The sequence below is a fragment of the Electrona antarctica genome (genome assembly GCF_951216825.1).
Source record: "Electrona antarctica genome assembly, chromosome: 1".
Classification (NCBI taxonomy): Eukaryota; Metazoa; Chordata; class Actinopteri; order Myctophiformes; family Myctophidae; genus Electrona; species Electrona antarctica.
This window is the reverse complement of record NC_136806.1, coordinates 24,321,589-24,348,281: the sequence shown is the minus strand read 5'-3', so window position 1 is coordinate 24,348,281 and position 26,693 is coordinate 24,321,589. Positions and strand designations below refer to the sequence as shown.

General features: G+C 41.3%; 1 protein-coding gene across 1 annotated transcript; it reads left to right on the top strand.

Annotated features, from left to right (window-relative positions):
• The first annotated feature begins 85 nt into the window (after positions 1 to 85).
• On the top strand, positions 86 to 16,241 carry eef1g (eukaryotic translation elongation factor 1 gamma). The gene is made up of 10 exons (XM_079509889.1): positions 86 to 207; positions 1,238 to 1,396; positions 2,152 to 2,215; positions 2,524 to 2,666; positions 6,043 to 6,186; positions 7,176 to 7,305; positions 10,485 to 10,695; positions 11,706 to 11,878; positions 13,802 to 13,926; positions 15,873 to 16,241. The coding sequence occupies exons 1-10, from the start codon at positions 196 to 198 to the stop codon at positions 16,029 to 16,031; spliced, it is 1,320 nt and encodes a 439-aa protein (XP_079366015.1). The 5' UTR covers positions 86 to 195; the 3' UTR covers positions 16,032 to 16,241.
• The last annotated feature ends 10,452 nt before the right edge of the window (positions 16,242 to 26,693 follow it).

The window sequence follows — 26,693 nt, the reverse complement described above, 5'->3', positions numbered from 1 at the left end:
GGTTTTCTATTACAACGGTTGTCTTCTGTGTGATAGTATTATTATACGGACATTTAGGCGTAATTTATTTTATTCCATTTTCTCATGCATTTTGTGGACGTAACGTTTAAATACGGCGACGTGGGCGCGTCACTGTGCCGGCTTTGAATACGTCAGTGAAGCGCGACATCGCTCTTCCTTTCTCTCGTCCTGAAGATGGCGGCAGGGGTGAGTAAGATGGAGCAATAGACACCCATTCAACTTTCCCCGCTGTTTGTAGCCGCTATCCCATGAAAATCAGCGCCATCCGAGTGCCTACCGAACAACGTTCACTACATAATATCGTTCCTGCATGTTGCGAGGCCGATGTTGAGGATATTTAGTGATACGCTTGTTCAGCGTTCATCCCAGCCCTTTATACATTGACGTAACGTTGCATATACCGGCAGGCTGTATGCATGACGCCCCTCTGACCTGATGTGTGCCACGTTAACTTAGCTGTGTTCGCTCCGATATAATTTCTATTGTTACCACTAGGACGTTTTCTTCTTTGTTTAATTCTCAGTGAGCTGTAATGTTGGAAATGATTAAAAGCGGTGCAATGTGTGTTCATGTCTTTTTAAGTTGGGTAAATGAGAGTGAACTCTGTTATGTTCCGGTATTGGTGGCTAGTTAGCCTATAGAAATGGAAACCGAATATGTACAGGATTAGCAAAGTAGTTGGCTCACTTAAATTGATGCATGTCATTAGTCTCATTATTACATAATCCTACGTTATAGGCATTTTGTCAGACAGCCACCTAGCTAACCCCTCCATTGTTTAATTCTTTCAATGAATGGGCTGTTCTGGTATGAGACTTTTTTTTAAATAAAATCACACTCGTGTGAAGTGAGGGGAGCTTTACCAACCCGTATCATCGTGATATCATAACAACATATGTCGATTTTCTCAGTGACAGACAAAACAAACATTGTTAATGGCATTAATGTTTGTTAGTGACAAAACAAACATTAAACTGTCCAGTAAACTTAGTTTTTTGCTTTGGTCTGTAGACTCCATATTGGGGTACCGGTAGACTGCATAGCATTGAAACTTTGGGCCTTTTGGTGCCATTGACACTGGTTCTATAAGAACCCCCACCCCCTAATGATGTGACATGATAAAGTATTAGTTCAAATGCTTCCCAGGTTAGAGGTGATGTACTTCTACGTTAGCTGTTAACTCACTAAGCAGTTTTGGTTTCTCTTGTTTCTCTAGACCCTGTACACGTACCCAGACAACTGGCGGGCCTTCAAGGCTCAGATCGCGGCCCAGTATAGCGGTGCTCGCCTCAAGACGGCCAGCAACCCCCCTGCCTTCACCTTCGGGCAGACGAACCGTACCCCAAACTTCCTGAGCAACTTCCCCCTGGGCAAGGTCAGTAAGAGTTGTGATATTCAATCTAGTGGGGGGGCAGGCATTGGGGTGGGGGTTTCTCCTTTGCAAGATACTGCCGTCCTTAGTACATGTGGGCCATGTCTGGCTGTTGTCTTTTTTTAAATTTATATATATATATATATCATTTAAAAAAAAAAAAGAACAAGCTGTCATGGAATAAAATGTCCCAAATAAGCAAGCATGTCAAACAGAAGTATTTTTCTATTGGTATAATGAGGTGGAACAACTGGTTGGATAACTTGGGTGGTCCTCATAACAGGTATGAGAATCCTCTAGACTACACCTACGTTGTGTAAGTAATTCTTTAGTGCGGCTTATTGCCAGGTCTCACAATTATTATATAATCACCTGATCGAAACTATTGGAGGTGGTAATCACAATTATTTTACATGTCAATCGTTTACATGTATCAGTTTAAATTAATCTGAATGTTTATTTTCAAAAATGGCAAAATAGTTGATCTACAAGCTCACAACGTGCTGCATTGTGAGCTTGTAGGCACCTATTTTCCACTATTGAATGTCTTGAAATTGGTGCCTGACTGAGTGGCCTGTCATTTCTTTGTATAAGTTCATTGTAATTTCTGCCCCATCAATTTTTGTTGACAAAGCCTAAAGGCAAAAAGAAATAAATGTTATGCCAATGCCAAAAATCTAAATTTTATAATTAATCACAATTTGTATGACATGATCGCGACAAACCTACTCACTGCCTGACACTGTCCCACTCTACAGGTCCCTGCTTACCAGGGAGATGACGGCTTCTGTCTGTTTGAGAGTAATGCCATTGCTCACTACCGTAAGTCTCTTAACATCACATTTTGAGGTTGTTTTTAATGTCCTTGGTGATTCTAGATTCTAAGTCACCTGGTTTCTTATAGAGAAAGCTGTAGAGTAAGATTGTTTAGCTTGTTCTATGAGGTATATAGTATTTAATATTGGTGTACTGTAGAAGTAGCAGCTTGTGTGGTATGTTATCTTTTTTTAGAAGTACATTTTTATAATGTGATAATGGTTGTCTCCCAGCAGTATCAAGGGCTCTCTTTGTCTTGAGGCTTTGAATTGATATTATGTTTTGTTTATTCTTATCTCCACCATACACTACAGTGAGCAATGACGCCCTGCGCGGTGCCACTCCCCAGGCTGCAGCTCAGGTGCTGCAGTGGGTGAGCTTCGCTGACGCAGAGATCATCCCTCCAGCCAGTGCATGGGTCTTCCCCACCCTGGGAATCATGCAGTTCAACAAGCAGGTACACGTTATGTCAATGTTGTCAGGCAGATTTTGAAATGTCCTTCTAAAACCTAAGGCAGTTTTATGAAAGACGCCCTAAAACCTGAGGTCTTTCTGAGAAACTTGACAGAATTGAACTGAACTGGCAGACTACAAAACTACAAGGGGATGTGCATTGTGCATGCATTCCCGGCTTCAGGGATGAAGTAACCCTGCTGCCGCAGCAGGTTAAACCTCAGTACTTAGTAAAACGGACAAGAGTTGTAAATGTACTTCACTCTAGCCTACACTTTTGAAAATTGTCCAGAACTTGTTTCAAAGCCCCACGCCACACTGGGCGAGATCTGCCATTCAGGTCTAACCCAAGGAAGTTATGTTGATGCTTTGAAGATCTGTTTACATTCCATGTGCATAAAAACAGCGTTGTGATTGGTTGTGAAAGGGGAAATGCATGAACAGGTCCTGCCCTAAACGGTAAACACGCTCTGCATTAGGTCGTTGTCAGGCTTTTCTCCTCCGATGAGAAAAGGCTGCGAATGGGGCTATTAAAGCCTTAATGTTTCAAAAAGGAAGCTTATTTAACCACATGAATCCCTATGCTGGGTGCGACTGCAAACATTCAGAGAAAATGGCCGATCTACAAACTCGCTAAGCATCGCAACGCATTGAGAGCTTGTAGATCGCAAATACATTTGGTTTAGATGGAAATGCATATCATTTAAAAAGTTACAATTTGTTTACCGTGTTACTGAAACGTCAGCGAAGAAGGGACAGCTCGGCTCACTTTAATCATATACCCACATGCAATGAACGCAGGCCCAGTGCTTTAGATGTGGAGTTTGTACTGTCTGAACTACCATGAATCTGCATGACATGCTGTTTAAATGCTGCAGGGAGAAGGAGGTACTACTGTATGTCACTCACCCAAAAAAAAGCAGGTCAAGCTCAGACTGCATCACATCGTGTGATTTAACTTCACGGGCATAAGTAGCCTTGGGAACAGTTCGTTCCAGAGCCATCAGCCCATTTTGTTTATGTGAAGCAACTTTTGAGTTGAGTCTATATAATTGTATTATTAGATGGGTGCCAATGTCCTGTTTCTGTAGTATGAGGCAGTTTGTTCTACAGGTCCACCCCCCTGGATGCTAGTATGTCTTGGGGACTTGCCCAAGACATAGCCAAGCAGGTTGTTATTGGGTACCAATAGTCTTTGTTATGACTTAGCTGGGGATTGAACTGCAACCTTCCAATCTCAGGGCAGACGGTTTCTAAATCTAGTTTGTCAAAATTGTCCCAGATCGCACACATGCAAATGAGATAATTAAAACTCCAGCAGTGCACACACTGTTCCTTCTCCCAGTTTGAAAGCATTAGGTAGCTTCTTTTTTTGTACATTTTTGGAAGTTTTTTAGACTGTTGTTTTAAGGAAGGATTTTATGTCTATTGGACAATCTAGTATCACCTTTGGATGTCTCATTTACACTAGTTTGTAAGTCAGTCTAATTGCTAGTTGAGCTGGATCAAATGGAACATTCAGTTTTCCTCTTGGGGACTTTTGTGATGACTGTTAGTACGGTTCAAGTCTACACTCTGGTATTGGTTCACTGCAATCTGCCATGGTTGTCTTTCAGCTGCCTGAAGCTAATTAGCTTCTCGGCTATCTCTGCAGAACACTGTATTTCGGTGAGCTGTTAAGTTGGACAAGGAATGGGAATAATGAGCTACGCCACATTTTCTGACCAGATGCCCCAAGTCGAACTCAAACACATTTGCCAATGTAATGGTTCTACATGCTAGGGCTTTCACTTCTAGTGATTTTACTAGTTGCCTAGTTTACTAGTCGACTAGTTGTTTAACTAGTCAAGTGTTTTTTGTGTTTAACTTTTTTTTATCAACTAGTACCAAATTGTACTGTAATTGTACCAACAAGGTCAACTAGTGGATTTACTAGTCGACGATTTCTTTTATTATTACTGTAGTCCTACTGCCCCCCATAAAATTACATCTGGCCACAAAAGATGACGTGATCTATTGAATGTCAAGGGGGAGGTGACAAACTCTGGGCTTAAAGTTCTCCGTTCCTGGGGACGGATTTCCGTCTTGAGGACTTCATATGGGCCATTTATGAGATCAATGCATATCTGCAAAACATATTAAGGGGGGTGTATGTATGGCCACGGTGTGAATGACATTAAGTCATCAAAACGCAGCATATACTTTCTACTAGTCAAGAGATCTCTCCAAAGTCCAAACCACCAAGCTTCCTTTCGCACTCAAGACATCGATCAGCTGCAGAATGCACCACGCGCTGCTGAATGTAACCCGACACGGCGACACCGAAGTGTTGGCATGCTGGTGTCGTGACTCAGTGACAGTAAATAGCAGATCTGCAAGCTCAGCGTGTCATAAATGCTACACGCTGTGAGTTTTGTATATCTGCTATTTTCTGCACGAAACAGTGCGCAACTATAGTCTGTTGTGCTCGATTCGATTTCCCCCTGCTTTCTGACTTAAAAGTAGCACAGATTTAATTTACCACTGAAGTTATGGAGGTTTCTCCATATGGATCATGGCAGCGTCCAAAAGATGAAATTACAGGAATAATTGAAGTCTAAATCGAAAGTTGATTACACCACGCATAATTATTTTGTTGACGGGGAAGGCAGCCGTAATTGTCAAAAGTGCTTACGTTCGGTCTCTTGCATTAAATTAGACAGTGCTGCGGAACACTTGCTATGTTTGTCAATTAGAGATTTGAGAGGATTTATTTGTCTCACAAACGTGATCCATACAGGCGTGCCAATGCAAACACTTCGGGCGGTGTTTCTGTTTCATCTTTTCTGGTCTGTGCTGTCAAAGGCAGTCGTGTCAGACTTTCACTACCAACGCTTCCATATGATTATCACTCGAGTGGACCGGCTGCTAACACACGGGAGTTAAACAATGCAATTCACGCCACGGTGGAAAACCTCTCGGGGTTTCAAGGCAGTCGAGCAATAATCATGAAGGCAAAAAAAACAGGCTTGGACAAAAACATTTTCCGTCTTGGTTTGTTTTTTTGCTTTAACCTCTGCAAACTCACATAACATGCCTACAACACACAGTATGGCATCCCCTAGTACCCCCCCCCCTTCACATTTAGTAGATCCCGTAATCTTGTGTGGCCAGATGTAATTTCCTGGGGTCTAGTAGGACTATAGTAAATGATGAAGAAATTTCCGTAAAATGTATTTAGCCCCATGTTCGACTGCCCCTGCCCCCCTGTCAAAAATCGCAAAAATGAAAAAGCGGAAAATGAGAAAAAAATAAGTTGTCCTTTAAAAGCCCTACTACATGCCTTATTGTACTTTTATCTAATTCCACACGATTCTATCTCCTTTCCCTTGTCTCTTCAGGCCACAGAGCAGGCCAAGGAGGAGGTGAAAAAGGTTTTGACAGTGCTCAACAATCACCTGAACACTCGTACCTTCCTGGTTGGTGAGAGGGTCACCCTTGCTGATATCAGTGTAGCCTGCTCCATGCTCTGGCTCTACAAACAGGTAGGCACATGACCACTCAGAGAAAGTAACAGAGATTCACCGCTTACAATATTCTTGGCCGATAACTAATTCCTCCTGCGGTTGCTCAGATGGCCCTTTTTTTTATGACAATTTTGAGAATACTGAAATGAGAACTTTTAATAATTGTGCAGTGTTCCCTTTTCTGATAATAAAAAAAATTAAATCTTGGCTATTCAAAATTAAATGTATAGATAAATACTTTTTCAGGATGGAGAAGTTGGGTATTGTGTTTTCAACAGAGGCTAAATCACCTGCTTGCCCTCTTGCCACTTCTATATACTGTAAAAAGCGTAGAAGCAAACTGCATCCTCTGTCACTGGGCAAGGCGGTGTCCTTTCATGGCACTGAGTCTTATATCTGACGGGGGTAGAGAGACGTGAGTCCATATTAATCCCAGTCGTCTCTGCTTGGTGAGGAAGAAGGCTGGTTCATGCTGTGGACACATTGAACAAGATGACTGTTTACCAAAGTTGCGTTCAAATTGGCTGTATTTATTTGCATTTGTAACTGTATTGTATTAGTATTAGGTTACCTAATATGCAATAGCTTTTGGCTATTTCTTTTTACTTTAATTCCATTTGGAACAACTTGTGATATTAACTTAAGCACATTATACCTGTTCTTGATTTGTACTGAAGCGAATCGCACAATTTACACATTGAACAAGTTGGAGCAAGTTGCATAAGTTTAATACTTGCCCAATCACAGATCTTAATAAACTATGTATATAGCACCTTTCTAAAGCAAGAGAAGTTGGGTATTGTGTTTTCAACAGAGGCTAAATCACCTGCTTGTCCCCCCCCACCCTTCACATACATTTTAGCTATTTTTCAAGGGCAGCAGAAGCCAAATGTATGTAATGCTAATAGCAAGTAAATGGCATTGGTTTGAATCCATGCCCATGCCCTATCTTGTTCAACTCTAAGCTTTCATTACCATGATCCTGTCCCTGTCTCTTCCTTCTGCAGGTCCTAGAACCTTCTTTCCGTCAGCCATACCCAAATGTGACACGTTGGTTTGCCACGTGCGTCAACCAGCCACAGTTCAAAACAGTCCTTGGGGAGGTCAGGCCGTGTGAAAAGATGGCTCAGTTTGACGGTGAGTTTTTAAACATGAAAAATGAAGTCATGTTGAAAATGTCGTCGCAACCAGCAAAATGTGACAAATATCCACTTCTATATACTGTAAAAAGCGTAGAAGCAAACTGCATCCTCTGTCACTGGGCAAGGCGGTGTCCTTTCATGGCACTGAGTCTTATATCTGACGGTGGTAGAGAGACGTGAGTCCATATTAATCCCAGTCGTCTCTGCTTGGTGAGGAAGAAGGCTGGTTCATGCTGTGGACACATTGAACAAGATGACTGTTTACCAAATTTGCGTTCAAATTGGCTGTATTCTTGGTGGTGCAACCACTCCTATAGACAGCTATATGTATTGTGTGACCCTGGGTCTGTCCCTGGCTGGGTCTGTCCGAGCACAAATAGCGTTGTAGCGTTTGTTCACCAAGTGTCACTGTTGCACAGCCTAACACACAGACAGGCCAGGGAGGAGGTCTAGTGCAGTACAGTACCACTCACTTAGACGGGTCTGATTTCTGCATTTGTAACTGTATTGTATTAGTTTACCTAATATGCAATTGCTTTTGGCTAAATGTTACTTTAATTCTATTTGGAACAACTTGTGATATTACATTGTGCCTGTGCTTGCGCTTGTACTGAAGCGAATCGCACAATATATATTTCTGTGAATCCCTGCAAAGAAGTTCAGGAAACAAATTTGGCTCATACATGAAATCTGATAACTCCTCACATTATTTCTAAAGCGTAATGCTTTACTAGAGGAGTAATATTCACCACATTAGGTTTAGAAGCTTTAGTGATGTTTCTTTGACTCCGAAAAGTCTTTAACTCTTTGAGAGTTTCAAGGATTTCTATATAGTTTGTGGACTTCTCTATGGCAGAATGGCGTTTTTGAATGATTTATTGAAAATTCTCTGTTGTGAATGTGTGACAACGAAAGACCTTCAGAGAAAGCTTGGCTTGTCTGCTTCCAGGAAAAAAATGAACTGAGTTGATAAAATGTTTAGTTTTTGTGTTGGAAGCCATTTAAAAGAGCCTGCATTTACACTGGGTAGTGTTTCTAGGACAACAAAAAAAGTTATGCCCGGTTGAAGTTTTATTTTCTAAATAACTTTTTTTCTGCTGGGCGTACATAGCCATGCAATATCTCATTTTAAAGGGTGAGTTGTCTAGTTCAATTAAAATAAAATAAAAAGTTTCTCACATGTACCACTGTATATATTTTGCCATCTATAAATAGCATGGTCAGTCATGATCAATCTGACCTATCCAGCTAAGTCCCCCTAGCTCTGAAATGGAACATCATATAAACTCAATTCTTTTTTGGGGTAAAATTAGACATTCTAACGCACATTTTGATATATACCATGTTTACATAGTCTTACCAGTACCTTGTCTATTCATGCATGTATCTCAAAAACCTGTTGTGAAGAAACAGTTTTGATAAAAAACACATCCAAGGACATTGTTTTGATATGACTTTGTGCCCATGATATGTATCAAAATATAGACTTGAATGTATACTGTATTATAACAAAAAATTGGGTTCTTACCATCTACCGTTACAGAGTAAATCACAGTTGAAACTCGCTTAGTCAAACCATAAACCTCAGAATAGTGAACAAAATAGCCATGACAGGTCTAACTCATTGTAAAAGCGTCTTTTATTTTTTATGACTACTAACATAATACAATTATAATAAATATTACAGAAAATAAATAGGCCTACATAAAAAACAGTTGTCCCCAAACTCCCCAGTGTCCCCAAACCACTGCATTCCAGTTGTTCTTGACGGTGTGTGTGTGTGTGTGTGTAGGCAAAATTAAAAAAAAACAACAACTGAAATGAATGAATGCATCCGGTTCAGTGTCGGAGAACTCCATCGCAGTCTTGACTCTTCGTCTTCATCATCATCATCATCATCATCATCCTCCTCCTCATCTGATGCCAGTTCTAAATATATAAAAATAAACATTTAGCTGTAGTCAGCCCGGCCAATAGCCAGTTGGGGGGGGGGGGGGGGGGGGGGGGACGTAGGCTATCTGACATCATCGTCATCATCACACGGAGACACACTAAACAATGTACAATCATGATTGTATACAATATACAATGAATGCGATTATCATGCACGCTACAATATAAAATACTTGTACTGCCATGCGTGCATGCCTGCTACGATACATTTGTACTGCACCGACCAACCGATCGACACCACCCTCCAGCCATTAGCCAGCACCAATGCACCGACCGACACCAACCCCCCCATTAGCCAGCACCTTTGGTGCTGGCTAATGGCTGGGGGCCATCGTGGTGAGTCATTCTGGCGTCATGATCTGACTAGTAGTAGTAATTATCCAAGCATCTATTTGTAGCGATCATCTTATGATTTCTGATCACTATAGAAGGGCATTTTCTACAATAAGATTACCTCAAAACATTCCGGGTTGATCGTCTTCTTCAATGGTTTCCCGGTATAGCTCATCGGACGACGATGGGGAGACAATGAAAAAAGGAGGGAGGGAGCAGCGAGTCTCGCTGTAAGCACTGGACCAGGGCTACTCCGCCTGGAGAAGGCGACTGGGACGCGTATGGATCAATACTACTACCACAAAACTCGCTCAAATAAATAGTACTGCTTTCAACTTTTTCTGCTAGAAAATCGCTCGGGCGAGACGGCAAAACAGGCAAAACAATGAAAACTATGAAGACTCCCTCTGCCCCCACTGTTTACAGGGGGTGGGACCAGCTTCCAATGGCAACACGTACACGTGTGTCACGTGACACGGGTTTTCTGGGTAATGTAGTTGGAATATAAGCTCAGGAATTTAAACAGCGCTTCGGAGCATATTAATATGTTTAGATTAATCAAAAAAGAGAAAGACGCCAATTGGCGTCATTGCTCATTTACGGAATTCTGATGAAGACGCCAATTGGCGTCTTTGCTCTTCTAAGGGTTAATATGGCTGAGATGGAAAAAAAATGGTTATTTGGCTCTACACAATAAAAGGCATTATTTTTGAAGTGTCAGAATCTATCTGGAACATTTTAAGTGTTTGCAAATATGTGTTCTGGCTGTACTTGTGCTGACTCACACTTCTATGTATTTCACAATCCAACATTTTGGTCTCAGGTCCCTGACCAGATACTCTGTAGTACTTTGTTAATCTAAAGTGTACGTTGTTCTGCTTCCTCCAGCCAAGAAGTTTGGTGAGATGCAGCCTAAGAAAGAGGCTCCTCCTAAGAAAGAGAAGGCTGGAAAGGATGGAGCCAAACCCCAGGAGAAGAAAGAGAAGAAAAAAGAAGAGAAGAAGCCCACCCCTGCTGATGATGAAGAGATGGATGAATGTGAAGCAGCTCTGGCCTCTGAGCCCAAAACAAAGGACCCTTTCGCACATCTGCCAAAGAGGTAAAAAATAATAATAAAAAGGACTTGGCATATATTGTATTACGTATCATAAGCATTCCCCATATTTTTGCATTTTGTGCAGAGACTCTTCCTTCCTGACCCTGAAGTTGTGAAATCGCATTCCATTTGTTGAAACTGCACAGTCACTCCCCATATTTTGCAGCAGCCCCACCACAAAACTAACTTCACTTCATTCCCTAACGTTTCTTACATCTCCAGATGTCTCTTTGAATAGTTAATAGTTGTTTATTTGTTGACAGATTATGGTATGTTGTTAATACATTACTTATTATGTTTACATGTTGATGTATTTTCATCCGTACCCTGGTTTTGGTTTACTAAGGTTCATCGTATTTAGTTTGACCTTGGACTACATTATGTTATATTGTGTTGGGAACTTGGGGCATTGCAAAGCAAAGTCTTGGGGCTACCCAACAAATATCCACTTCTATATACTGTAAAAAGCGTAGAAGCAAACGGCATCCTCCGTCACTGGGCAAGGCGGTGTCCTTTCATGGCACTCAGTCTTATATCTGACGGGGGTAGACAGACGTGAGTCCATATTAATCCCAGTCGTCTCTGCTTGGTGAGGAAGAAGGCTGGTTCATGCTGTGGACACATTGAACAAAATGACTGTTTACCATTTATTTGCATTTGTAACTGTATTGTATTAGTATTAGGTTACCTACTATGCAATAGCTTTTGGCTATTTTTTTACTTTAATTCCATTTGGAACAACTTGATATTAACTTAAGCACATTATGCCTGTTCTTGATTTGTACTGAAGCGAATCGCACAATTTACACATTGAACAAGTTGGAGCAAGTTGCATAAGTTTAATACTTGCCCAATCACAGATCTTAATAAACTATGTATATAGCACCTTTCTAAAGCAAGTTTTACTTAATTTAGTAGAGTGAAGTACAGTAAAACAGGCTAAGGGATAAAATAAAAAAAACACTGCTCTTGTCCTTTACCCATTTAACATCAGATCCTTTTCCTCATTCCAGCAATTTCATCATGGATGAGTTCAAGAGGACGTACTCTAATGAGGACACCCTGTCTGTAGCCGTCCCTTACTTCTGGGAGCATTTTGATCGCGAGGGCTACTCCATCTGGTACGGACAATACAAGTTCCCAGAAGAGCTCGCCCAGGTCTTCATGAGCTGCAACCTCATCACAGGTGAGACGCCAACAGCAGCCACTAGATTGTCTATAGCGGACTAAAGTTGTAGCCTGCTGGCTAGTCTATTGATCTACAAACATGATTGTTCCACAGGCATCCATCATAATTTGCATATTATGGTGGCTGGCGAGCAGATTGACATGCAGACACAACTAGACTGAGTACTATAGACGAATAACAGTCTTAAGTCCAACATTTCTTCTGACCCCTCCACGAAAAGGCCTAGTTGTCCTGACCCCCATCATTTATACATTATGGATAATTAGTGTGGACTTAAACTGTTATTCGTCTATAGTACTCAAGGTTGGATGATTGGATGAGAGCAGAGGAAAGGGAATAGCTTTTGCTTTCCTAGTTGTCTATTTATAAGATGTGTGTGTGTGTGTGTGTATGTATGTATATATGTGTGTATATATATATATATATATATATATATATATACACACACATACATTTTTCCCCCCCCTCAATGTTCAAAGATCAGCCGTTAAAAACGGAACTGAAACTAGCTTTAGTTTCTACAAATCCTCAGCTTCCTCACTGTGCAATTGCAAGCTTCATAAAACACACGTCCTCCCTGTCTCACAAGGTCCAGCACTTAATTCTTAACTTTTGCTATCAAGTCTGGATGGTAAAACTTGTGTCAGTTATGATGATCAGTTATGATCACCAGTTAATTCATCAATTTGATAACGGTTAGTTATTACAGGAGAGGCCAAGGGCCACCCGGGCAGCCGATTATCCCGCAGCGGCACAATTTATTACTTTGTCTGAATATTAAGACTGTCTGTAAAAATAAAAAAGTAAAGTTCTACAGGTGTGTTTTGCCACATTGTTGCTGCCAATGGTGCAAACTGCGGTAGGCTAGTCTGCCCTGTGATCTTGGCTTAGCCCGGAAGAAGGAAATGAAAATCCTATGGAAGTATTTTACAATTCTTACTTTGTCTAAAGAAGTTTTAGTCTGTCTTTCTGCTGGCATGCAGCCCTCTCACAGTCGTGTCGTCTAATCTCTGTTCATTAACAGCGTGTTACTATAGTAACCTGACGCTGCACGTTGCAGCCACATATATATATATATATATATATATACTGTGTCATACAATGGGTTTGTGTGCTGAAAATGGTGTCAGACGTGATGCATGGTGAGCTTGTACTTGTAGATCTCCCATTCGACCTGCTATATGGCGAAATATAAGTCAAGCTGAGGACTGGGGAACTGTTCTCACATTTTCTTTTCTAGTGTGAATATTACAGCAATCGGTAATTTACTTTTTTGAGCTGATGATGGCTGATCGCCATTGTGACTTATTTAAAATGAGACCAGACTATGTTTGACGTAGTTTACTTTAATGTGAGCTAGTTGTCAAGTAGCCCTTCACGTGAAGCCTTTCTATCGTACTCTGTCGAAGTGGAAGGTGATCGGTATGACAGTCTTAAATGATGTGAAATCTGACAGTAGTAATCTGATAACTACTACAGGTAATGGATCTCAGTATTTGTTGATTAGGAGAAGGGTATATGTTAGGCATGTAACGATTCACTCAACTCACGATACGATTTTTCACGATATTTTAAACGATAAATTACAGAAAAATAAAAATTATTTTATTTAATTTAATTTTTTTTGGTTTTTTTTGTTTAACTACATTGCAAAAGAAGTAGCATTACTTTTGACAGTGCAGAAACATAATTGCCTTCCTTGATGAGCATCAACGACCGTCGTCACCTGGGCACAGGTGACGACCTGTACTTCACTCTACTATGCATTTGCATCCAGGGTTTCGATTTGGAGTAAGTCCCTGTGCTTGGCCTCCTTGTGCTACAGAAACTGGAGATCGGCTACTGCCCTATGTCCCATATGGCTCTGGGAACCGTTGTTTCCAAGGCTACTTATTTACCACTTAATTTTTCTCTTCCCAGGTATGTTCCAGCGTCTGGACAAACTCCGAAAGAATGGCTTCGCCAGCGTTATTCTGTTTGGTGGCAACAATGAGGGCTCCATCTCTGGAATCTGGATCTTCAGAGGCCAGGACCTCGCTTTCACTGTAAGTATCTGGAAGGGAAGAACATGTTATACGAAACGTCCCTGCAAATTATTACACTCACATTTAAGCTGTGTTTCAACATCTTCTGTAACCAACAGCTAGCCAGTGCTGGTTTAACATGGGTTCTATTCTCTACATGTAAATATGTAAATGAATTGCTGTAGTGTGCATGTAATCACTGAACAAGCAAACATGAAATGTATTTGGGTGTCCTTTATGTATAGCCCAGTGGGTTTCAACCCTTTTAATATCAAGGCCCATTATTTATTCTGCATTTGAGCCACAGACCACCATCTGATGAGATTTAGCCTCTCAGACCCAAAAATAAAGAATATTTTGTTGTCATTGGATTAGATTTTGTCTACAATTCCATGCATTTGGCAAACTATCAAATTGACAATTCTTCTACATTCTCGAATTGTGTAGACTTCTTGTAAATTAAGTAATGCAGATGTTTAACAATAGTTTAACACGAAGCCCGCCAGAAACGTAGTAACCGTAGATAAGCTTTAGTCTAGCAGCCTACGTTTTCTAGGCTTTATATTCTTTAATCCATGTTTTGATCGGATAACCCTATATACTTATTACTTATAGGTATTTCAAATGGCAAAAATGGACAATCTAGAAATGCACACTATGTTGCATTGTGAGATTGTAGCTCTATTTTCACTAAATGTTCTATTTTTGATGATTGTTATTTGTTCATCTATCATGACATGCCCAGAATTGTGACGCCTAGGGTTCATGTGATTAACCCATTTTGTCCGGGAACCTCTTTTGATGTTTTAAGCATTATGTTATACTTTAGCTATCGAGTGCCGCGCTACAAGCTTGTAGGTCTGATTTTTGAAAAATCGTGAAAATGTGGCCTAAATCTTTGAATATATATATATATATATATATTCTTTCAGAGCGAACGTTTTTAACTCAAATCTTTGCTTCTGGCTGGGTGGGGGGTCCCTGGAACAACATGTTCAGATGGGGTTCTGTGGCCAAATACAGATAATTCTGGGGGTTCTTGACGTGAAAAAGGTTGATGACGACAGGTTTTTGGGGCTGCCCAACAAATATCGACTTCTGTGAAAGACGGAAGAAAACGGCATCCTCTGTCACTGGGCAAGGCGGTGCCCTTTCATGGCACTCAGTCTTATATCTGATGGGGGTAGAGAGATGCAAGTCCATATTAATCCCAGTCATCTCTGCTTGGTGAGAAAGAAGGCTGGTTCATGCTGTGGACACATTGAACAAGATATCTGTTTACTAAAGTTGCATTTAAATAGTGTGAAAAAGGTTGAGCACCACTGACATAGAAACATTGGTTTTTCAGAAAACAGTTAGGATTTAGAAGACTTTCTTTCTTTCTTTTTAATCGACCTCAGTCCAAAATGGGTTAAGAAGAGACACTAGGCATCACTTGAGACCCTCCTCCCTGGGCCCTGTTATGCCATGCTCTCTGCACCTAACCCATGTTGGGTAGGAAGAAAAGGACAATCTGGCTACTTAAGGTTTGCATCGTTTCAGAACAAATTGTATTTATTTAAAAGAACAAAACATCCGCTGCAAATCCTGTAGTCTTTATGGGGTGTGAATCAGATTGAAGATCACTTGCAATGAGTTGCAACCTAACTGCACTCATCCAAACTTGGCTTGGGTGTTGCCGAGGTCCTGCAGGGGTGATGTGTGGAGTGGGAACTTGGTCTGATCAGCGGATATCGATAAATCCTCATATGGAGAACCCTGACGTCACTTGCCGACTAGATTTACCTGAAAATCGTACAACAGAATATAATTTGAGTGTGCGTGCGTGGTTTGATTATTGATCTAAAGTTACACATAACCGGAGTCTACACTGGATGAAAGGCTTTCCACAGCAATGAGTGACCTTAATATATGTAACCCACTGTCCGTTCACAATCGAACCAACACATTCTCTGTTCTTTCTGCAGCTGTCTGATGACTGGCAAATTGATTATGAGTCGTACGAATGGCGCAAATTGGATCCAGACAGTGAAGAGTGCAAGACCATGGTGAAGGAGTACTTTGCCTGGGAGGGAGAGTTCAAGCACGTGGGCAAGCCTGTGAGCCAGGGCAAGGTCTTCAAGTGATGGACACTCAGTGGACAGTCGGTTAACAGCACTCTGCGCTTCTGCTATTCGTCAACTCAAAAAGAAACATGCAGACTTCCTGACATCAGTACTATTAAACTGAAAGAATGACTTGGAACAACATCACTATAAAGTCAGCAGTGGATTTATCCCCGTCGCCTCTTGTTTTTTGAGTTCAATATTAATAAAGAAGCATTTTCCACAATGTCATTTTGGGGATTGATTTGTTTGGTATATTATAAGGTCTATAATGCATACGTTCCATATGTGTTAAAGTATCTAGATTTGGCTTTTGTGCCTGAGTTTTTGCCTTGAGTTATCTCCTTACCCAAAATACAAAATGTCCATGATTCTTCTTACACAACCATGGATTTCAACCCAGGAAAAGACAGGACTGACATTTCATAAATGGTTGAGTATATAATGCCCTAATGCAGTGAACAATAAATGATAAACTCAAAGCTTGTGACTCAACCTTATTTTCCTTGGGAGAAACCGTTGGAACTTGACCCCTTCCCATATTTAGTTTTTTTTTATTTTTTATATATATATAACACATTCTACTTCAATTGGGATATCATGGCCCCACCATTGAAATGAGAATTATTGTGTTCGTCTGGAAATCCTTCATTAAATTGGCAACAAAATGGTAACTGCAGTGTATGTAGCAGATGGGTGAGTGCAAATGTAATGTTCTTTTTACCACTAGAGGGCGTACTAAGACTTCAGCTCAGGGTATAGAGCAGCTGATGTGTTCACCTATGTGTGTAGCTTTACTACTTTACTAGCATGTTTTAAATATCTTAAAATCTAGGCATGATTATGCTCTTATCCGGAGGGGTTTATAGTTTTTACATTTTCCCAAACTGCTGCCATGTCTAGCTATAGTTTTACTTTAAGCTTTAATCCTGTTTTTTTTTTACATGTGACTTATAGCATGTGAAAGAAAGTTGGAACGGGCTATATAGCAAATAGTCTGATTTTGACTTCCGTACCCACTGGGATTGGAAACGAGTTTATAAAATGTTTTTCGATGATGCTAATAATATCTGACTATGGGATGCATTTAGATCTGAAGTAGACAAACGGGACCATGAAAGGGCATGATTAGTATTGTCGGATCATATTTTAAGACAAGAAAATCTGCCATTGCTTAACAGTTGTGTGCAACTGAATGTTTTTAAATGAACAAAGGGATGTGAATACCTTTCAGCCGACAAAAGATTAGAGGATAAATGATTTCATCATGATCCAACAGGCCCTTTGGACAGATCAGATTGTTTGGAGCACACCCAGTACAAACTCGGAAACCCAGCAAAATCCGCATTGTCGAGGTCTATAATGCAACTACAAAGGTTAGATCTCAACCTACTATAGAGACCATTTATATTTTGGATAATGGAGTCTAAATGGTGCATTTACATAGCGCCTTTATCTAAGGCATAAATTGTGCATTACATTCACCCATACACACACCGATGGCGGCAGAAACCAGCACATCGGGAGCAATTTGTTCAGAGGCTTGCTCAAGGACACTTCGACACTAACTCTGGGGGAGCCCGGGTTTGAACTGGCAACCTTGCCGTTACCATCCAGCCACTCTACCCCTGAGCCACCGTTGCCCCACTAGTCTACTAGGCTGCCTAACTTGGCAGTACTAATAGTTACTGTTGTATCTGCAAGTATGTCAGTATGCCATTCCGATACCATGTCATTGATCACATTTCATTAACACTACAGTTACTACATGTTTTGAATGTTTCAGTTGATGTTGCACAACTGTTACTGTACCTTTTACATTATTTTACAAATTGTAGCTACACTAACCATTAATTTAATTTTGATTTATTCCTAGATCATCAGTTCTTAAACAAAAACAAGAAATTCAAGGACCATCATAGAGTTACAGACCATCAAGGTCCCCTTAGGGTGCCTGTACCCCACTTTGAGAACCATTGTCCTAGATTTGTTTTTTTAATTACCGGTACACACATGTATCGAATCGGTACTCTGAATCGACGATACGCAAATTATGGGAATAATTCGCATTCACAGTCGCATTAAGAAGTATAAATTAGGATTGCAGTCATACAAAGAATACATTGATCGGGTTGAACTCGTATCAACGACAGAGGACTCCTTTGGTGTTTTAGGTTTCAGATTTCTAGCCCCTTGAGATGCATCTCATTTTGTTCATGAAACATGAACAAAATACATAGATACAAATACACATAATATACAGATACATAATATTATTAATATATACACAAATAGCTTGCTCACCCTCTTCCACCCACCCCAACAACCACCACATCATCAGCTGTTTTAAAGTGAATGCCTTGGTAGAAGTCTGATGTCCTTATTTTGTTTGAAGGACCAAGTATCGGAGGGAATTACACTGAGGCTTTATGACTCTTGTCTATATGAATACATATTGAGTCAGACTACAACATTTAAAAATGAACATACCCATTCATCAAAGATGGTGTCACTGTTTTTATCATTGTTTGTGACCACATGTTCACTGTCTACCTTCTCACACATTACAAGGCCAGTTGTTATGCTCTACCCTCTGCTATACCCTGTGTGTGTGTGTGTGTGTGTGTGTGTGTGTGTGTGTGTGTGTGTGTGTGTGTGTGTGTGTGTGTGTGTGTGTGTGTGTGTGTGTGTGTGTGTGTGTGTGTGTGTGTGTGTGTGTGTGAGAGAGAGAGAGAGCACATTGACCACTATTATTGCAGATTAATGAAATTGTTTTTTAATTGCTGTCTCAGAATGTTCAGTAAATGAAAAGATCAGATGATTGAAGATAGGATGAGTGTTCATGTTTATTTGAACTCTTGAGTGTAGTCAGGGATTACAGTTCTAAGGTCAGTGGGGGGGTCTTTGAGCTCTTGGACACATGCTGAGGAAAAGGAAGAGAAATTGCACAAAGTACGTAAGGAATTTGATCCAAGAGCTCATCAGATATTTCCAGCGACAGTAGACTGCATGTGATTCATGATAGTCACGGCACACGGATAGTCTTGTTGAAACTAAGCGGCCATTTTAGTTTGTTCTGTGGTCTCATGGAAATCAGAAAATGGAAATGTTCCCACAACAGTGAAGTGCCCAAGTCCTTGAATACATGACTCACCCATCCTGTGGACCATGGTGAAAGAGGTCTGTAAACTTGACCAAGTGACTTAATTTACCCACATCATCGCAGCAATTATAACAGTGCTGATGGCTAAACCTTCAGTTGCAGGGGTGGTGTTATAAAATAATCTTCATGTTTCTGTCAGGGTTAGGTGAAATTACTGTGAGAATAATAGCCACATGCACAACACGCACATGCGCAAGCACACAAACACGCATACACATGCACTTATTTGGCTCGACACCCTTGCCACAGTTTTCCAACATCCATAGCAAATTCATAACTATCCTCGGTTCCTGAAGTTTAAGTAACTTCAGAGTTAAAAGCTCAAACCAATGCTAGCCACAAGAACAATACACTGTTCCATGCCAACAGAAACACTCTCCCAGTCCTCCCCTGCTTTATTTGTTTCTTGGACACGGACACACACACACACACACACACACACACACACACACACACACACACACACACACACACACACACACACACACACACACACCATTTCCTTCCTCTTGCTCTCTCTCTGTCGCTCCCTGGACTTTTTTGTTCATGTGCAATGGGGGAATTTTACTCAAAAGCAGTTGCAGTGCTCAACGCTGTCTGAGGGAGCCATGCACACAGAGACAGGCTGTATTGTTTGACTAAACTATAATGTCCCTGTGTGACTGTCAACCCCCCCCCCCCCCCCCCCCCCCCCCCCCCATGGAAGCTTTATGCATGGTATGCATGTGTAGAGCATCTGGTAGCCTACGTACAAGCCACACATCTGGAAAAAAAGAGTGAGATGGTGGAGTGTTTGGAATGGGGAGATGAACTAACACTTGCAGTGCAGGGCCTTTCAAACCCTTGATCATATTGATCCATCAAACAAATGACAGGAGTTCCTCCATTTTCTTTCTAGATATACATTAATACAACACATTAGTTACACAGTAGGTTGCTTTAGGACAGAGTTGTGGCTGCTAAGTCCTTAAATAGCCAATTTTCCTTTGCTTGACATGTTTATGACTCAGGAGGCCCAACTTTAATGGCCAGCACAAGACTGTGTCAATGTTGTTAATTACTCAGAGGGATGTTTCTGACAGACATAACACTGGTGTCACCACAAAGACACAGACACGGACCTCTTGGAGCTATGTGGAATCCCCCCTAGATGCTGGCCTTGGGAGATTTCCGCTAAACACACACAGATACTGTACACACTCATTTTGAGGGTTAGGAATGGAGGCGGGGACGCCAGGGAGGCTGATCCTTAGTCAGCACTTAAAGGCAACTTCAAGCTCAACCTCAAAACGTCCCTATTTGTCTTTTAACGATATAGCCTGTGTTAGTTGAAAGGAAAACCTGTACTCTCACTAAAGAGAGCAGCACACAGCAAACAACTACTGTAAGAACTGAGGGGAAACAAAGTAATGATGTTAAAAGCATCAAGTATGAAGGCTTACAAAAGGAGCTGTTCTTTACAACTGTGGGGAATGCATATATATATATATATATATATCGAGTCCAAGTACATTTGAGTCCATTAGGCAGGAATGCAACCTTTGGGTCGTAACTCTTGCTATCTTTTCCTGGGTGTGTGGTGTTTCACCCCCTCTGTGCTCTTAAAAGGGTGTGTCCTGTGCATTTTGCCATTGCACTAAAAACGAAGCGTAGTAATTCAGCACTAGAATGGAATGAGGGAGGTCAGAGGTGAGCTTGCTGAAGGGAAATAGCTGAAGAGGGCAGGGGAAGACAAGATGATATGGACCAGTTACCAGGCAGACAGCCACGTAACAATGCCCGCAAATAACCTCCTTTTACGTTAGTGGAGAGGGTCCTTGTTTAGTTCTGTGCTTATTTATTAGTTATTGCTTGCTTAGTTTATGTTGCCTTGCAACCGACATTGCAAGGGAGAGAGAAGAGAGAAGAGTGTTATTGGGAGAGGAGAGGTACGTGAGAGGGAAAACAGACAGCCCCTGCACTTTTGGACATGAGACCCCATAGTTTCTCTTGTCTCATATTACCAGAGTTTGGAGGTAGGGCTTTGGAGCTGATGTTGTCAAACAGCAAAAGTACAATACACAATACCAAGGTCAGGAAAAATTGTGAAGGGAAATCCACAGATAAACTTATCAAGACAAAAATAAAAAATAATATAATAATAATTTATAATAATACTATATAAATATAGTAATTTACATAATACAATTCTAACTATATATATACACACACACACGCACACACGGGATTCCATATATGCACACACATACCAACAATTATGTTGCAATTATTATTTTATTGTCTGGCCCCAGGTTGTTACCAATTACTCCCCACAGTGTCTAGTGCAGTGACTTAGCGGAAGTCACTGCAATTAGTTAGCCAGGTTGTTTAAACCCTGGGTGGCATCATTTCAACACGGAAAATGGGCCACTCATCGTAACCCAGTTTAACCCGGTTGATCTTTCTCAACAGCCAGGAAATGACCGCAGCCACAAATTTGAAATGAATTGATTGCTGTTTCATGTATTGACTTGCTAGTGGTTTCCATTCCACGAGGAGAAAGGGTTCGACTGTTGGAACATTAACAGTATGATTGGAATGTGGAGCTCAGGAAGGTAGCAGTGCTTGTGTTGAAACAGAACAGATGAGAGGTGGGGAAGAGGAGGGAGGAGACATTGTTGCAAAATTCCTTATCTCTCTTCTGTATCTGTAGTCCCTCTGGGATGTACTGCACCCCATGACAAATTAATGCATCATCAAGGTATAGATGACATTTGACTTGATTTGAGCACAATATAAAATCAATACAAAAGAAAAGTGCCAGGAGGAGGCAAGAAGCTCAGAGGGCTTATACGAGGCCTCTACTTATTTATAACACAGTAAAAAAAATAGAACATGATTTGTAGGGGCAAGGTGGCGCAGTTGGTAGCGATGTCACCTTACGGCTAGAAGGTCCTGGGTTTGATTCCCGCCTCTCCTCCATGTCATCAGCGTCCATACCCTAGGTGGGGTTGACGAAAGGACCTTTCTGTGTGGAGTTTGCATGTTCTCCACGTGTCCCCTAGGGTAGGTAGTAGGTACCCTCACAAAAAACATGCAGTAATCCTGGTCTCTATACTGGTTGGAATAACGTGTTCCTTCCACACGCTATGTCCTACCGGGGAAACTCCACCCTGCCAGGTAATAAGAAGAAGCCTGCATATACTCCTCATGTATTGAACGAAGCATAGACTCAGTTCGGGACTTTCCCCAGATTGGCGGGAGAGTAGCGCCCAGGATTACAGCTACAGTTACAAAAATCCATCCATCCATCCATCTTCAACCGCTTATTCGTAGTCGGGTCGTGGGGGCAACAGCTCCACTCTGGTGGAGCTGTTGCCCCCACGACCCGACTCCAGACTTCCCTCTCTAGAGCAACATTAGTGACTTCCTCCTGGGGGGTCCCAAGACGTTCCAAGGCCAGTGAGTCGATTTATTTCCTCCAACTGCGCCTTGGTCTGCCACATTGGGACGTGCCTCGAGGACCTTACAAAAAAGTTACAAAAATTGTAGAAGAACAACAACAACAATATAAATATACATAACATAAACATGATGCAGTATAAAACATAACAATCTACAACATTGTCATGAAGTCAAAACCATAGAGCAACCAAGCAAATAGGGAATAGAGAAAAGAAGAGGAAAAAAATAAAATAATAAGATTAATAAAAAATAAACCAGGGGGGTGAAGGTTTGTAGCCTGTCTAGTGTTGTATATGTGTATTTGAGAATTTGTTTGGAATTAATTACTAAAAGATTTGGGAATAGAGTTGGGGATGTATAAGCTTATAATAAATACAAATGCAAATTTGTGTGTTGATCTGGAAGACAGTAAATCATTTTAGCTTTTTGAAAAGTGGAGCAGAGTGATCAAGTCGTTTTTTTAAAAAGTAACAGTTCTAACAAATCTCTTCTGAAGTAGATAAATACTGTGGGGGTATGATGTACTGGCCCAGACTATATTGCAGTATGTTAAGTGTGGATAAATCAAACTATAATATAATGTAAGCAGACAGTTCTGATTGTCCAGACCACTAATTTTCCTGATGACACCAAGTGATCTAGAAACTTTGTTGGAAACGAGATTGATGTGTTGGTGTGGGAATGTTGGTGTGTTATAATCAAATTGGTGTCATCAGCAAAAAGTATGCCAAGTAGCTTGGAGCAAACAGGAGGCAAATCATTATACCTTCTGATTGCTCTAGGCTACTTCTCAGACATTGATCACTCAGTGTGCAATTGAAGGCTAACCACATATTCAAACGTGAGTAGCATCACGCAGACGCTTTCTAAGAGCCCACAAAGGAAAATTTTATCAAACAACATTGGCATATTGAAATTCTAGGTTGGGCATCTCTATTGCAATATGAGTTCAGTCAGTTACTCAAGTAGGCTTACCTGTTGACTGCATAGAGTGGCAGGGGTGATGATCGACAAGACCAAACTAGTCAAATGTGTTACCTGTATTCATTACTTTGATGTGCAAAAGCACAACACGTTTGTTCATTAACTAAAAAACAGAAACAGGCTTCAAAATGAAGTCTTAGAAAAATCTGTAAAAGCTATTTTATTTGCTTTGTTGCTACTTTACAAACTGCTTTGTGACACGTGATATTTATCCATACACATACGGGGCATCGCTATGGAAACATCCCTGCAATAACCTGCCCCCCTTGCTTATTTTGTTGCTATGGCAGCCATCCCAGAATAGTTTCTCTCTCTCTCTGTCCCTCCCTCGTGTTAGTGACTCACAACTCGCACTGGAAACCACAATTCAATCTGTCTCTCATTCCCCTTTTTTTCCCTTGAATTCTTTGCTCTACCAGAGGCACTGCCTGCCCTTCTGAATCATGATATGATTCACTTACACATATTGTGTGCGTGCGTGCGTGCGTGTGCGCACACGCACGCATGTGTGTGTGTGTTGTGGGGAATTCCGAGAAGATTAACAAATGATGAGTTACCATGGTGATAGCATATTTCAGGTCTGATAACTTTAGTGTTGTAAGATAAGATACTATATCCTGAGTACTGTGCGCTGTACTTGACTGTAATTTCTTAGTTGTCTCCACCAGGCCGAAGGCATGGGGAGAGAGTATGTTTTGCACTCCGTCCGTGTGTGTGTGTGTGTGTGTCCGTCCTTCCGTCCGTCTGTGTACAGCTAATCTCCGGCACCGTTAACCCGGTCGATGCCAAACTTTGCACACACACTCCCTGGATGCCAACGATGAACCTCTGCCCCATATTTTCCAGAACGGCCTGTTATAGCGCCACCATGAGGCAGCTTTTCAAATTTTTTACCTAAAACTGCACCGATCTGCGTGAAACGTTGCATGCACACTCCCTAGAGGCTAAGGACAAACCTTTGACCTGCATTTTCCGCATCTGCCTTTTATAGCCACCAGGAGGCCGACTTTTGTAAAACACATTTTTTGATATTACTCCTCCAGATTCTGTCTCACAAATCGTTACACAGTATCTCTATGGTCATGTGCTCAAGTCGGATCTGTCTGAAATCGATATTTCATATTCCATCCTGTTATCACATTGGCCTGTTATAGCGCCACCAACAGGTTGATTTTTGCAAAACACATTTTTGGAACATAATGCCTCAAATCATCCAATTGCCATCAAAGGCGTATGAAGAAATGGCACCCTTTTCACATTGGCCTATTATAGCGCCACCAGGAGGCCACAACCTGACCTGCCCTGGTGGAGACCTGTGCCCAGAAGGGCACTTTTTCTAGTTTTATTGTCTTATACCCTCAGATTCATTGTTGTTTCAGTAGAGTCTACTACGGGTCCATGTTATGGAAGGTTTCTCATCATGGCCTGTTACTACTGGCACACTGATGCAGCTCAGATTTAGATCAGTGATTCTCAACATGTGGGTTAGGGACCACTGGTGGGTCGTGACGGTATTTTTGCCCCCAAATAATTGGCAAAAAACACAATATGCACCCCCCACCCCCCCACACACACACACACACACACACACACACACACACACACACACACACACACACACACACACACACACACACACACACATTTATACAGACACACGCACACACACACACACACATATATATAATAGATTTATTTAGTGACTTAAAGGACCACTTCACCACTTTTCAATCTATCTTCATATAATAGGTCCTCACTAATAATCATGATAAAATGGCACAATTTATTTCTACTCAGTCTGTGTCTCATAGGAGGGCTGTGGGCAGTTTACAAACCCGTCCACCAGTGACATCATCAATGGGGAATCCAAGCTAATAGAAACTGCAGGCTTTCTAGTCCTGAAAAGTTGCAATGCGAAAAAGGAAGCCATCGTTCTCACGATGATGAAAATCTAAACATTTTAGTAAAAAACATCTTGTTTAAAAGAAATATGCCTAACGATGATGTCACTGGTGGACGGGTTTCCGAACTGCCCACAGCCCTCCTATGAGACACAGACTGAGTAGAAAAGAATGGTGGTATTTTATCATGATTATTAGTGAGGACCTATTATATGAAGATGGGTTGAAAAGTGGTGAAGTGGTCCTTTAATTCAGACAGGAAATGAGGAAAGAGAGATGTCCAGGGAGTGAGTCAGTGACACGCAGCAAAGACCGTTGGGATCGGAAGTCAGACCTGCGACGCGCTGTCAGGCTACAATGGAGCCTAGGTGGAACACAATCGATCGATTGATCATTAAAATAAACATGCTCTGAAAATGCATGCGGCCCACCCACCATCTGACCACTTAACATGGCAGCTGAAAGGCTGCCATGTTAGCTGGTCAGATACACTGACACCACGGCGCGTAAACAGCGCCTCAAACTGTGACTCCGCCCACAAACGGGGGAAGTTGTGATTTTCGCTCGTTCACTGCAATGCAATTTGCGGCATTTTCAAAACAATATTGAGCAGAGTAGCGATTATCAAACGTATTTGCAATGCCATACGTTGAAAGATCTGTTGCCCGTGGACAAGGCACGCTACCTCCGCAAGTTAGATAGCATCGGCATAGATGTTTGTCCGTATGTGATTAAGGATTTGCATTGGCAGCCATAGAAAATTGGATGTGACGTTTTTGGGCGTTCCTGTCTAGCGTGGTGTCAGTGTATGGGTGGGCTGCGAACGCTTTTGAGATTTTCAAATGGGTCCCCTGATCCAGAAAAGGTTGAGAACCACTTTAGATTAACGTTGGCATTGTCAAAAGCTAAGGACATTACACGCAACAGTTGTTTTTATTACATAATTGACAGAGATTTTATGTAAAATAAACAACATCATTAGTGACTTGTTGACAACGTGAGTGGGAATGCTATCACTACTGCATTGTCATGCGAGATAGGTGGTATAGCCGAGCAACCTTGGCAAGTGAAGATAAAGCTAATCTAATGAAAAGTAGGTTAGGTTTCAAAGCTAATAGATGTTCTGGATAGGGATAAAGGACTGACTGTGAATATAATTGTTTTGGAGCGACGGAGATCAGTGGAAGCAGC